Raw genomic sequence first — 12,769 nt, 5'->3', positions numbered from 1 at the left:
GACGGCGGCGAGCGAGACAGATAGTGAAGGAAGAGATAAACAGAAAGAGAAAAGACGAGGGGAAAGAAAAGAGAAGATCGAGATAGCAGTGGAGGAGTGAATGTATGTATGGCTGTGAATGTAATTACAGTATCTATGATAGTATTGTACAATGGAGCTAATCTCAATTGAGTTAGAGGAGTAATTTTATGGTTACTAGCGGTATTAACCGAATCAGCGGCATTGCTCGGGTGAAACACTCTACTTTTAAGACTACAGAGTACGGAGTACAACACAAACCAGGATGTCGACTGAAAGGGATATGTTTTGACACCTGGGCATGGTGAGCTTAGCAGGTTGGTTATGATGGTCCGGTATTCACGGCCGATGTTTGTGTTTTATTCTGTACGGAGTAACTGGCCATATGACACAGACTGACTGATCGGAATGATGCCCTATTTTTGTCTGCGCAGGGGGTCCTTTACTTAATCTATTCATATTAGTTACTCCGTTTTTTGGATAGAACCATATATAGACCACATCACCACTGCGACTCATCTTACTCCAGAGTCCAGATTCTAGACTCTTCCCAAGTAAACTGAGGACATCGTCCACACATTCTCGACCGCGTCACATTTCCACTCTGACGCGGCAAACGACCCCTGTTAAATGTGTCAGTACACCATACAAGTATACAAAACCAAACCGATTCAAACCGTATTGATCGGATTTCGGCCCATGGTTCATTAATTACAGTTTCCGGGCTATTCAGAGTCTGAGACAAAAACACGCCCACCTACCCGGAACTACTGATTGGCTAAGCCACATACCATTCCAAATATTACATACCGTACTCTGTACTCTGTCCCTATTCTTTATCAGTACGGAGTAGATCGTACAGATACTTTCCTATCTACCTGTACCTACACGGAGCAAAGTGCTTGTACATAGTATATCGTTCTGTTTGATGTAAGGATATCTCATAAAATACAAGGCTGTGTCCAACGCACAGAGCACCGTGTAGTCAGTGTGGTGGCAAAGTGCGTTGGCAGAATACAAGCCCATCATCCGGTACGTACCATGGTACCTTTTCACAGCTCTATGGTACGGAAACAGGTACAACGAGGCTCGGCCGAAGTGGACCTCTGACAGCCGTTTCCATGGTTATGTCTGTATAGAACAGTCTCGCTGTACCTGGACCTATGTACTCTGTAGAAGAGAAAGGAATACCATGTACAGAGAACGGAGTACTCCGCCTTCTGCTCGGAAATCTATCTGTGAGGGCGCAATCAAGGATCTGGAATGCACAATAGTACTGTATTCTGTAGGGTACAAGGCTCGCTGTATATCTTCGTTTATGTCTGTCTCGCTGATCCAATTAGGCATGGCACTGTACATGGTAGGCACCTGATAAGTGCCTGATCTAGGATATGCTATGCTCATTCGTGGGGAGCTGGAGAGCTGGAATGCATAAGCCAGCCATCTGTAGGGATCTGTAGGAACCCTTCGGTTCGTATGGAATACGGCAATCTGTTTTGGGGGATTCGATCAATAGCCGTAATAGGGATCTGTCAGACACCAGGCCACCTATCCAAATGTGTACTACAGACTACAGAGGATAATGACGCTATGTGGCTGGTGGATCTAACCTCATACATGCGCCACACCCGAGATTAAAGGAATGTCCAACCTTCGCCACAACGCAAATGAAAACCAGCAGATCGTAATCCTCGTCCAATCTGTGTGGCTGGACTACTCTGGAGTAAGAAATCGAAATCGATTTATCCATGCCGATCTATGATCTGAGTCGTCCGGTGTCTACTATGTAACTAGTCCAGAGATGTACAGTACCAAAATATTGGGAAAACTAGGCCATCAATCTATGGGAAATAGCACCTTGCTCGATTCTGGTTCAGTCAATGATATGCTTGAAATTCTCCGGTTAATCATCCTTCTAAGCACAGAGTATGGTACGTACAAGGACAAGTACAGGTACAGTACATATTACACGACAGATCCATGGAACGGGGGTGGATGCAATTTCCCGTTCCTGAATTCTGTATAGATCTCTGAAAAAGGATCTAGACGAAAATTAATGGACCTATCATGCTGAGTATTTTTACTACATTTGACTCCGCGAGGAATCTGCGTCTTCGATCCTCCTTATGAGATCATTCTTACTGGTATTACCGCGCCGTTCCCGATCTGAACATATTGATACGGAAAGAATACCATTAATACGGCCAAAAAGGCAGCCATTATCTTCCGATTCGGCCAATCACATGCTTGTAAGCATGTCTTGGCTTGTTTCAGACATGAATAGCACACTGTATGTGTGTATTTCTTTCAATTCACTTTTCTATTCTTTTTCTCAGTCTGAGACCCCCGTTTGCCACTACTTTATGCATGTATTTACAGGGATGGATCCAATAGTTTCCAGTTGTATCGTTCACCGAGTCATCTACCTTTTGCCGTTTACAGACGGTGCACCGCTATCCTGAATGGAATAAAAGCAAAGAATCCATTCAATGTAAAACTGTCATATCTCATCAATTTTTCAACAAACATCATAAATTCATCTACCACCGTCCCATCCGCGGCAGTCGCCAGCGACTGTCCTCATATACCGTTTCCTGGGGCTGGGCCACTCCGTGGCCGCTATACGGCCACGGTCGAGGCTGTTCCATCACGGGCTGGCCATACTTACTAAAAACCGGGGGTGGTGCCGCCGGTGCCGGGGGAAGGGCATACCCAGCGTGCTCACGGCCGATTTCGTGAATCCTTTGACGCCGTGCCTGTCGGATTTCTTCAGACATATCGACGAGGCCGGAGACATCCTCCTATAATTTCGTTAGCTTGGCCAAGACGTTTGGTAAGTTGGAGTAGTGGGACGCACATAATGAAGGTAGGCGAAGATGTAGTAGAACTGGTCCGTCTCTTCATACTCATACCCAGCCCGTTCAATCGCTTCTCGCACCACGAGGTCCTTGGTGATTTCGGTCCAGAGCCGGTCTTTTTGCATTGGGGCTTGGTGTTTTGGTTTCGTCCCGAGGTATGGAGTTGCCTTCTCATCCTCGGACGATTCCTCGGAAGAGCTCTCCTCAGGGAGATATTTAAGCTTGCGACCTGCGGGCTGCGGCCAGCCCATTTCACTCATGCTGGTACCTCTCCCACGTCGCGATTTAGGAGCGACGAGGGCCCCGGCCTTGGGAGGTACAAAGTCGGCGGCAGGATAGTGGGTCTTTCGGCGATTGTATAGGTCCACTTCCAGGTCATCTCGGGCATTGCGGGCGTCCTTCATACGGCGGCCATGTTCCCGCGATACGTCCCTGTCGGCAGATCGAGCTCTGGGTTGGATGGCCTTGACCTTGGATTTCTTTTTCTTGCTGGAGGTCTCGGCTGGTGGCCAGTTGGCGTAAGGGTCAAAAGGTTCGATGAACATGTCATCCTTGGAGCGGCCGCCCTTCTTACTCTTTGACCGAGGGAAGTCAGGACTTTGTGCGCGGGTTGGCTTGACCATTTCATACTCTAAAGACAGTGAGTAATTGTTCTGGGAACTGGCGATTAACGGGGTCATACCAGTGTCAATGAACTTTTGTTGTCTCTTGCGAGATACCGAAGGCGCTCTAAGATTCGGAGACCCAGACGAATCATCCTTACGGTGTTTGGCCTTGTTGCCCTTGCTGCGTCCCCTTCGCTCGCTCTTACGGACAACGATCTCGCCGTCACTGTCGTCACTGGTGGTCTCGCTCTCAGACTCTGTATCCGTCTCGCTTTCAGTCTCGTCGCGACGGTGGGACTTCATCTTCGGGACCGACGGATAGCGAACAGTCTCCTTTCCACGCTTGCTGACCTTGCGAGAAGCCCGTTCATATTCAGGCTCAACGGGCATCTTGCCCTTCTTCTTGCGCCTGTGCACGACTTCTTCTTCACTACTATCCTCGTCATCAATAGGCACAGGCACAGGCACGGGCACAGGCGCGACCATAGGCCGACCACCCCTCCGCACAGGAACAGCATATTCCTCCTCTTCCTCAGAAGAGGATTCCGTCTCACTGGCCTCAATGTACTTCTCCTTCTTCCCCTTGGCCTTCTTCCCACCCTTCTTCTCCTTGTAAACCACCTCGTCATCTTCCACAATCTCCCTCCGCCGATTCCTTGACTTCGACTTCGGCCTCTTAACATGCTTCACCCTAACCTCATCATCCTCCGACTCCTCCGACTCCTCTGAAACAGGCACACTCTTACTCTTCCTCCCCTTCTTCCCCTTCTTCTCTCCCACGTCCCCCTTCCCCCTCCGAAATGCAAACCCCTCCATATCCATCGCGGGCCCATACCTCACCCCCAACGGCATAGGAGGCGGCACAGGCGGCTGCGGCTGAGCAGGCGCTCTGTCCCGCACGTGAAGACGCTCGAACTCTTCTACAGGTGGAGGCGCAGCGACGGGGATGCGGGATTTGCTTTTGCCGCGCTTGCGGACGTAGTATTCTTCATCATCGGCGGCGGGGGCACGGGCGGTTGGGCGTTTTTGGCGGCGGGGAGCTTCATAGATTTCTTCTTCTTCAGAGTAGTAGTCGCGGGGGGCGCGGCGGGGCATTTTGGTGATTGTTCGTTTTGGTTGTGGTTAGGGTGTTGGCGTTGGAGGACCCTGGGCTCTGGTGGGATGAGAAGTTAACTAGGTTGCCGGTGTTATGGGAGAAAACCCTCACTGTAACAAGGGATATCCAACTAGACAATATCTAGTGGCGTGGGAAATAAAAACGACAATTCAGACCTCAGGCCTTGCCAAGCAGGAGAAGAAGAGTTGAAGAAAAACAGAATTCTCGCACAAAACAGCTCAGACGATCGGCCAACCCCGCGGCTGATGTCACGTTCAGACGGAATCAAAACAGAGTCTGACTTTCTGATCACACTGAGTATCAGCAGAAAGAACATACGAGAAAGAAAGAAAGAAAAAAAAAAAAAAAAAAAAAAAAAAAAAAAAAAAAAAAAAAAAAGCGTCTTATATGTCGCGTTCTGGCAGTTTTATATACTTTATCAATGTTTGTCAATCGTAAAATCTCGGACCAGTTCGCCTGAGCCATGGTTCCCCGACCGATCAGTCCCATACATTGGTCATTGGGTACGGATTCGGGCACATATACTTGGATCTTCAAATTTATTGGCTAAAATTTCAATTTGCTCATTCTAATTAACGAATCATCTCTACCATACCTGTCCTAGATATATAAATTCCGGCGCGTCCCGTCTACACAGCCTACGCCCTCACCAGCAATCAGTTCTACCGAGTCGTGTAACCTCCATTTGCAAAGAGTGTTTGGCCCGTGATCCATCCGCCCTCCGTGCACAGGAATCTGATTATCGGGGCGATGTCGGTGACTTCGGTGAGACGGCCTCCCAGGCCGTTGGACTTGTGAAATTCGACGGCTTCGGGGGATTCTTGAGGGTAGAAGAAGGCTGGCACGTTGTTTTAGTCATGAGCTGAGTACGCAAGACATAGGGAGGACTTACGGGTATCCATGGGACCGGGAGCGACGTTGTTGACGCTGATGCGACGGGGTTGAAGCTCCTTGCACACTCCGCTGCAATGGTTAGTGTATGCATAGCTGATGAACGGTTTGCTTGGCAACATACCGAGTAAAGTGCTCAACTGGAGCCTTGCTACCAGCATAGGAGGTATAGAAACTAGTGAAAGCACCCAGCAGCGCAGTCACAACTGAGATGATCTTCCCACCGTCCGAAACATGTTTAGCAGCTTCTTTCAGAATGAAGAAAGCAGCCTTGGAGTTGATCCTGTGTAATCCCAGTCAGCACCTAACGCAGGCCAAATATCAGAAGGACAAGAAGCTTACGCAAACATCTCATCATACTCCTCCTCACTGATCTCCGTAATAGGTTTCTTCAACACCTTGCCCACATTATTCACGGCAATATCAACCTTCCCAAAGTCCTTCAGCACATCCTGGAATAGTTTCTCCACAGCACCGGCGCTCGTCAGATCGGCCTGGTAAAAAGCTATCTTGACAGAGGGGTGCTTCTGCTTGAGCTCCGACTCGAGCTGGACGGCGTCGTTCTTGCTGCTGGGCGAGTTGTAGTGGAGGGCGAGGGATGCGCCAGAGTTGGCTAGTTCGCGGGCGGTTGCGGCGCCGAGGTTCTTTGCGCCGCCAGTGATGAGAGCGACTTGGCCTTGGAGAGACATTTCTGTGATGTATTGAGAAGAGATAAGAGACGAAGTGTGGAAGGTGATGTGTTAAAGGTAGTGAGGATGAAGAGGAAGAACCCCTCCAGGAAGGTTTCTCTTATTTATGTTCGGAATCATGTTGTCCATTCCTGAAAATCCTCCCTGAAGAGACCCAATTGTGACAATTATCGAAAATCGGTGCATCTCGAATTATACCACCTACCTGGATAGTATATCACTCTCGAAGTATCCAACCCAACCCATGGACACGGGAGTGGAGAAGCTCAGAATGCGTTATCCAGATCGGGTAAATAGTGGGGCGTCATTTATTAGCAGAATGTTGATGATGCCGTGACTGTAAAGGTGGTAACTGTTTGTGGTATGATAGGAATAAAATACCATCAGCTGCATCTATTAGCCTCAAAAGTGTTAACTCGAAAGGGTATGTCGCATTAATGGTGCATACCGAGGAGTTGATGCAATGCTCAATGTGATCCTTGTACTCCGGACCCATCCCACACTCCATATATATACGAAAAGGACCCCGTTTTCATGCCCAGAGTTTCTATTCCCCAGGAATATTTCACATGACTGATGCTCAAATTATGATCCGCTAAAGTCCGAAATCCTCATGCTAGCACTGAAGTTGCAATAGACTGAACCAAACGTTAACGCCTCTCGACCCTCGCTTTCCTCCCTTGTCCCTCAAATCTCCCCCCTCCGCCGAGTCACGGTCATGAAGCACCAAGAAAATTCCCCGGATTAGGATCTGGCAGCGGTTGCCCGTCGACAAAAGTCGCCCCTGGAAAATACAACATCGAACCGTTCAGAAACGCACCATTCCGATCAATCCAAACCACAATCCTCCGCAATAACCCGCCCAGCCCAAGCCCATCAAGCCCCCCTCGAAGATTTACAATCTGATACAGACCCTGCATGTGCACACCATACGTGTCCACATTACCAAACATGGCCTCATAACTGGCCATTTTGGCTATTGCACCGACTAAGGCGTCGTTTATCGTCCCGTGTTGTTTGGCGAGGGACTGGTTGATGGCCTGTACGGCTTCACCACGCATACTGAGTAGGTTTAATTTGAGCTCAGTGGTGTTTAGTTGCACAGATGCATAGTGTGATGCTGCGATCAACATAATTACCAGGAAGAGGCTCGGTTCGGTCATCACGAGGGGAAACCATCGGGTGCGCAGTAAGCAACTGTTTCCTGGCTGGTCTAGCTCGGGGATAGCGACGGCCATGCTTACTAGATCTTTTGCTCTTATCAGCTTCGAAAGACAAGTTGTATACGAGGATGCTGCGACAGACAGTGATCCACAAGCCATGGGAGGAACGGCTTGAACTCGATGGGATATGATCGGAATGGATCGACACGTAGACCACCTATCATCATCGGTATAGAAGGTAACATGAAGGAAGCTGTTGTAGTAGACTGGCCTGTATATTGGGCTTGGGCTGTATGGTTCTTCTCTTCACCCTCCGGTACTGCCGACGGTTGTGGTAGTTGTCCATTGTTCATCAGCCTCGAGCAATCCAGCTCTATTCGTAATGGGAGGTACTCCTCCCTCTTCCTTTTCCTGTCCTTGTTCGCTGCAGTATGAGCCTGCCATTGACGGCGAGCGACATGTGATCGAACAGTGGACTTCTTAGTGAGCTGCAGGGCGTCGCCCGGTTCTTTGACATTGATGAAAATGTGGTCCATGTTTAGAAGCCCTAGAGCATATGCGGCCTCTTTTTTTTTTCTGCCTTTTGGTTGGTCTCTTGCCCAAGTCAGTACGTACAGTAGGCTGAGAATTTTCCGATGGTCTAAATCCGTCTGCCCGGTTAATGCAACGAGTTCACGACTTCAGTCCACGGCAGAAAAGACTATTTTCCTCTTAGTCAGTCTAACAAGCTAGGAGAAGAGGCAGTATCCATGGCTTATCCAGCTGCCATAAATTCCGAACGTACCGAGTACATAGTGAAGGGGTCAAGATGGAGGCGAGTTGAAAGAACTTCGTTCCATGCCTTTTTCGGGTACGCACTAACCATTTTGGATCGGCTTCAGTACTATTTCGGGAAACGGCCGGCTCAATCTTAGCACATTCTCACATGTATACGGAGTACAGAGAGTATCAGGGCTGGCTACTAGCATACTTTATAAGGTAGTGAGATGCCAATGACGAATAAAGCGTGCTTCGTTAAAACTATAACATACGCATGCTACCCAAATGTAAGTCGCGTTTGTCCCTTTTCTGTCTTGCTGCTGCTACGACTGTTGCGGCCACCTCGACTACGGGCATTAATATTCGAGGGATGGCTTGAAGGGCGTGGTAGCGAGACAGGGGCCTTCGCTGCTTCTCTTTCCTGCATTTCCAGCTCTTTAGCAAAATGCCAATCATCATGTTCGGTCCTGTCATCTTCCGAAATCGGTTGGTTGCAGTCGTCACAGAGATAAAAATCGCGCGGAACGTCGCCAGGCAAGTCTAAAGAACCCTCGGGCCCGGAATTCGGCCTGCCATCGCGAATTGCCTGCGAAACTGCTTCCGTCGAGTTCGTTGGCCCCGAAGCTTCAGGTTGCGGTTGCTCGTTTAAGGGGACTTCAGGATCAGCAGCTGAGGGGCTGGTGAAAAAGCGTCTGATGCCGTTCTCTTCAACTTTTCTTCGCTTCACATTGAAGGGTTGCTCCTCTGTCATATCCACAGTTACGACATCCCTCGTCGAATAGCCCGCATTCGTCTTAGTCTGTTTCCCACGAAGCAAAAACCCATCAATTGCCCGGTTTTTGGTGACCCCGTCCTCGAATGCGCCAACACTCAACGATAGGTTCGCACATGGCCATGCGCTAGCATCCTCAATAACTTGCCATAGCAAGGTGCTGCCAAGATCAAACAAAGTAGCCTCATCAATAGGCTTCGCGCCAGGAATCGGGATCTGACGAGAGCGGACCTGAGCACCCTGTCTATGGTGCAGAGTGACGATCTTTGGACGGCGTCTGTTTTCAAGCACGCCATCTTCAACGAGACGGTTGTAGATATCAGCTGCAAAAATGCGTAGCCACTTTTCTGCCTGCTCTACAGAATTGATACTTGGTCTGAATGACTTTGCCGATAACATGGACTTCATTTGGGTCCGCGAATTGACCTCACTTCTGTCCTCGCCGCGAATAATGCCGTAGAGCCAGTTGGCCGTACCGTCGTCTAGCTTGGATCGAAGCTGTTCCAGTGATACATTCAGCAGGTCACTAACCTGCTCCGTTCCAAAATGAGCAACAATTTGGTCTCCCAACTTGCCGCCCAGCATTCGGATCTTGGTAAATTTGAACCCGCCCAGGAAATTTTGGACGGCACGGTTCCGGACCACGGTCTGTTTATTGGGCTTGTTACAGCCGCTCCCTAACTTGGCCATCATCTTGTTTCTAGCGACACCAGCAGAGCAAGTAAAACTGAGATGGTTCCAGACAGCGGTGCGAACAGACCGTATGATCTCAGAGCCTATCAGCATTGCAATATCATCCCAATCTGGATCATCGACTTCGGTTTCGTTTACGTCCAAATCGATCAGGCAGTCCTCAGCGTTCCATTCCAGCGCTGTTGTGGGAGGACAAGGTAATGGTGCTCCCCGGTCTTCACCAAGGGCCTCAGTCCGCAGCTCGGGATATCTCTGCAACAAAGCACCAAATACCAACGGCGACAAGTCGATGAACACTTCATCGATACTCGCCTTTTCAACGCTGGGGAGCTGCGTCTGAACCTTGAAGGGTGGTGCTGACGTCTCAGTCCCAGCGCCGTTTTCACCAGTTACAGCCGCATGCCACCTATACGCCTCCTCCTTCATTACCGCAAGAATCTTGCGCGATTCCGCCCGGTACGGATCCAACGACACTTTATCCATCCCAATATTCTTAAACGCGTCCTCCCTATACGCCCATTTCCCGCCCTCGCCTTCTCTAAACGTTGCGACATGCTGTAGCACAATATCCGGACAGAGCTTCTTCGCCTCAGTCGCTGATATCATCCTAGTTATCCCCGAATCCCGTGCGGGATAATTGACAGCGATTAACGAATCCCACTGGCGAACCGCCAGGGGTGTCTCCCGCAGCGTCCCCAAACGGACCATTTCGCATTGCGCGTAGAAGGCATCAAGATCGATATGCGCGATAACACGGAGTGGCGTTGCTGTTGAGCTTTGTCGCAGGAGCTTTAGTTGTTTGTAGGTGTAGCGCGAAGGACGAGGGTGGTCTATCGAGCGTTCGGGGTTGTCCTCCGGCGACGGCGATGGTCTCGGGGAGGTAGTAGGCGAGCGCGACATGCTGGCGAGCAGAATCGGGCCTGCATGGTTCTATAAAGGCATGAGCTTGGCGGATTTTCTTGGAAAGTGCATTGTTCGACTTGCAGATTTTTGCTGAAGGGTGAACTCCGCGAAAATCACACGCCGACCACGGTTCGACCAAAAACGGTTAGCTCAGCAGTGTAGTTCTACGGTCATATCTACATTTCGAAATCCATGACTTTTGGGGCTTGAGAATATTCATGTTCAAATTGCTAATGTACTCCAAAATGCATATCGAAGCTATAGAATCCATAGTCACAAAATGCTGAGAACAAGATGTTGCTTGCCCATTAGCGCATTGGAGCAATCCCGGTACCCGGTAACCAAATCCATCTTCTGGCCTGCTTTCTGGAATGTAGAACGAAAAAAGAAACCTCCACTTGGTTGCTAAGAATAATGATATCTTATGCCCAACAAACCAAGACCACGTAGCAACTGCAAGAATATCGTGGATCCGAGCGGAAGACAGTACGTCGACTTTCCCATTGAATCATGAGACCGTCACTCTAACATAATGCAGGGTATCATGCTGTATTCACGGAGTACTCCGTGTACTATTATGGAGGATGGGTGCGTTAGTATGGAGTACTTTGCGAGAACCATATGGAGATAACGAATGCTGACGGGGCTTTCGGCTATGGTCCCAGGATAAATATGCATTCTATTTCTTTCTTTGTAGCTTCCTGGCTCGTGACTGGTGTCGGTTTGGTGCATACGGCAGCAGATTGCAGCTTCTCAGCCGGCCATTCATTATTACCCATAGTATTAGGGCGGGTAGACGATGGAGTAAAATCAAGCGCTTCGCTCATATTAAACCAAGCAGAACAACAACAACAACAGGGTTTCCATGTACGATGATGGCGACGCTGTCAAATACGACGAATAAGATCGATGTACGGAATAATGCAGGAATTCCTCCCGGGTACAGACCGGGCTAGAATGATAGTCCATACAAAAGAAGCGAGGCCACCTGGAAGAATTTCATTGAGCGAGAAAACGATGTGATGATGAAAGACGGGATATCTTGGACGCTTTGATCATGTCTGTCATCATCGTCATGACTCCTCCAGCCACCAAAGGTCACCGTAACTGAAAGAAAAAGAAGTTTTTCAGAGTGTCAGGACGCGGGTGAGCGATCGTGTATTCCGGAGAATAATTGGATGATGGACGGTGGATGGTGAATGGATGCCCAACCGTACCATGTCCCAAACAGGTAAAAGTTAGTCAGCTTAAGCGGCCAAAACACAGACACACGCATTCATGCCCAACTGAATACAAAATCTTCATTGGCTCCGACTTTTGACGCGAGTAAAGCGGTTCTTTGGTTTCTTTTTCATGCAGGTAGCCTTGCACAGTGCCATCTGGCCCTGTTAGTGGCAAAAGTTCGTCTGCTGAGAGAGTGTGTGTGGAAATTGGGAAATCGGCGTCTCATCCTGTCTCATCCTCCTACACAGTGATGCGTGATGTGATCTCACACCCTCCATGAATGATTGACAGATTTCAAGTCTGTCGTTCACGGATTGGTCCGGGGATTTGGCCACCGTTAAAGGATGTGCACACCGTACTCGGGAGTATCAAAGTACTACTACTTCTGCTCCGTACATGGTACGGAGTAAGTACCACTCCGTCCTTAGCCTAGTGGCTCCGCGTATCCATATTGCGTATGGAGTAACTCCAACGAATAGTAACGTCTGCCAGTGATGTTGAAGCTTTAGACAGTGAGGCTATCCAATCTAGTGGAGGGTTCTCTTTAGATCGCAGTGCAATACCGCAGTGATCTTCACGAGTCTGTCTGTCGGTCTGGGCATTCAATCATAGCCGTCTTCAGATATCATGCCTGACTCGGTTATGACTCTGACTCTTGTGCAGAAATGGGTGGATGGTGTTCCTTTTTTGACTGCATCCGATCTGTATGTACTCCGTACAGACACAGTACGTTGCGTTAGTATCCACCATACATAGGATTTCTCTTCCCTCCTTGAATTTAATTTTTCCTTTCAGACCAGAGACCATAACACACTGGCTTCGTAAGAAAAGTAGAGAAAAATTTATAAAATACATAAAATAAAAATAAAAATTGCATAGTGGCATAAGACCTTTCTCAGAAGAGCCTAAGAAAGAGACCGGCCCAACCGCCTGTCCGGCCAATCAGCACAGGTCTACCCACAGCCTTTGGTTTTGCCCCCTCTCACTCTCTTCTTATCTGCTTTTCCCCCAGTCTCTCTCCCTCTCATTCTCTTTTCCTTCTCTCCTTCTCCTCTTCTATTTTACTCTTTTCCTCCA

The 12,769-nt window shown here is 49.0% G+C and overlaps 4 protein-coding genes across 4 annotated transcripts; all 4 read right to left on the bottom strand.

Moving 5' to 3' along the window:
* Nucleotides 1-2,285: 2,285 nt before the first annotated feature.
* Nucleotides 2,286-4,926, bottom strand: EURHEDRAFT_408755 (uncharacterized protein). The gene is made up of 3 exons (XM_040780908.1): nucleotides 3,559-4,926; nucleotides 2,876-3,507; nucleotides 2,286-2,819 (listed from the first exon to the last, which is right to left on the bottom strand). The coding sequence occupies exons 1-3, from the start codon at nucleotides 4,574-4,576 to the stop codon at nucleotides 2,559-2,561; spliced, it is 1,911 nt and encodes a 636-aa protein (XP_040642100.1). The 5' UTR covers nucleotides 4,577-4,926; the 3' UTR covers nucleotides 2,286-2,558.
* A 55-nt stretch (nucleotides 4,927-4,981) lies between these two features.
* Nucleotides 4,982-6,639, bottom strand: EURHEDRAFT_528353 (NAD(P)-binding protein). The gene is made up of 5 exons (XM_040787055.1): nucleotides 6,627-6,639; nucleotides 5,832-6,565; nucleotides 5,614-5,772; nucleotides 5,491-5,561; nucleotides 4,982-5,436 (listed from the first exon to the last, which is right to left on the bottom strand). Exons 2-5 carry the CDS (start codon nucleotides 6,176-6,178, stop codon nucleotides 5,261-5,263), a joined length of 753 nt encoding a protein of 250 aa, XP_040642099.1. The 5' UTR covers nucleotides 6,179-6,565; nucleotides 6,627-6,639; the 3' UTR covers nucleotides 4,982-5,260.
* Nucleotides 6,585-8,296, bottom strand: EURHEDRAFT_209572 (uncharacterized protein). Its single transcript, XM_040777974.1, has 3 exons — nucleotides 8,126-8,296; nucleotides 7,484-8,041; nucleotides 6,585-7,427 (listed from the first exon to the last, which is right to left on the bottom strand). The coding sequence occupies exons 2-3, from the start codon at nucleotides 7,875-7,877 to the stop codon at nucleotides 6,895-6,897; spliced, it is 927 nt and encodes a 308-aa protein (XP_040642098.1). The 5' UTR covers nucleotides 7,878-8,041; nucleotides 8,126-8,296; the 3' UTR covers nucleotides 6,585-6,894.
* Nucleotides 8,297-8,377: 81 nt separating this feature from the next.
* On the bottom strand, nucleotides 8,378-10,465 carry EURHEDRAFT_399706 (DNA-directed DNA polymerase eta; the record flags this gene model as incomplete). The annotated part of the gene is made up of 1 exon (XM_040779950.1): nucleotides 8,378-10,465. One exon carries the CDS (start codon nucleotides 10,463-10,465, stop codon nucleotides 8,378-8,380), a length of 2,088 nt encoding a protein of 695 aa, XP_040642097.1.
* Nucleotides 10,466-12,769: the final 2,304 nt, after the last annotated feature.

The sequence above is a fragment of the Aspergillus ruber genome, assembly GCF_000600275.1.
Source record: "Aspergillus ruber CBS 135680 unplaced genomic scaffold scaffold00003, whole genome shotgun sequence".
Lineage (NCBI taxonomy): Eukaryota > Fungi > Ascomycota > Eurotiomycetes > Eurotiales > Aspergillaceae > Aspergillus > Aspergillus ruber.
This window is presented reverse-complemented; position numbering and strand designations above follow the sequence as displayed.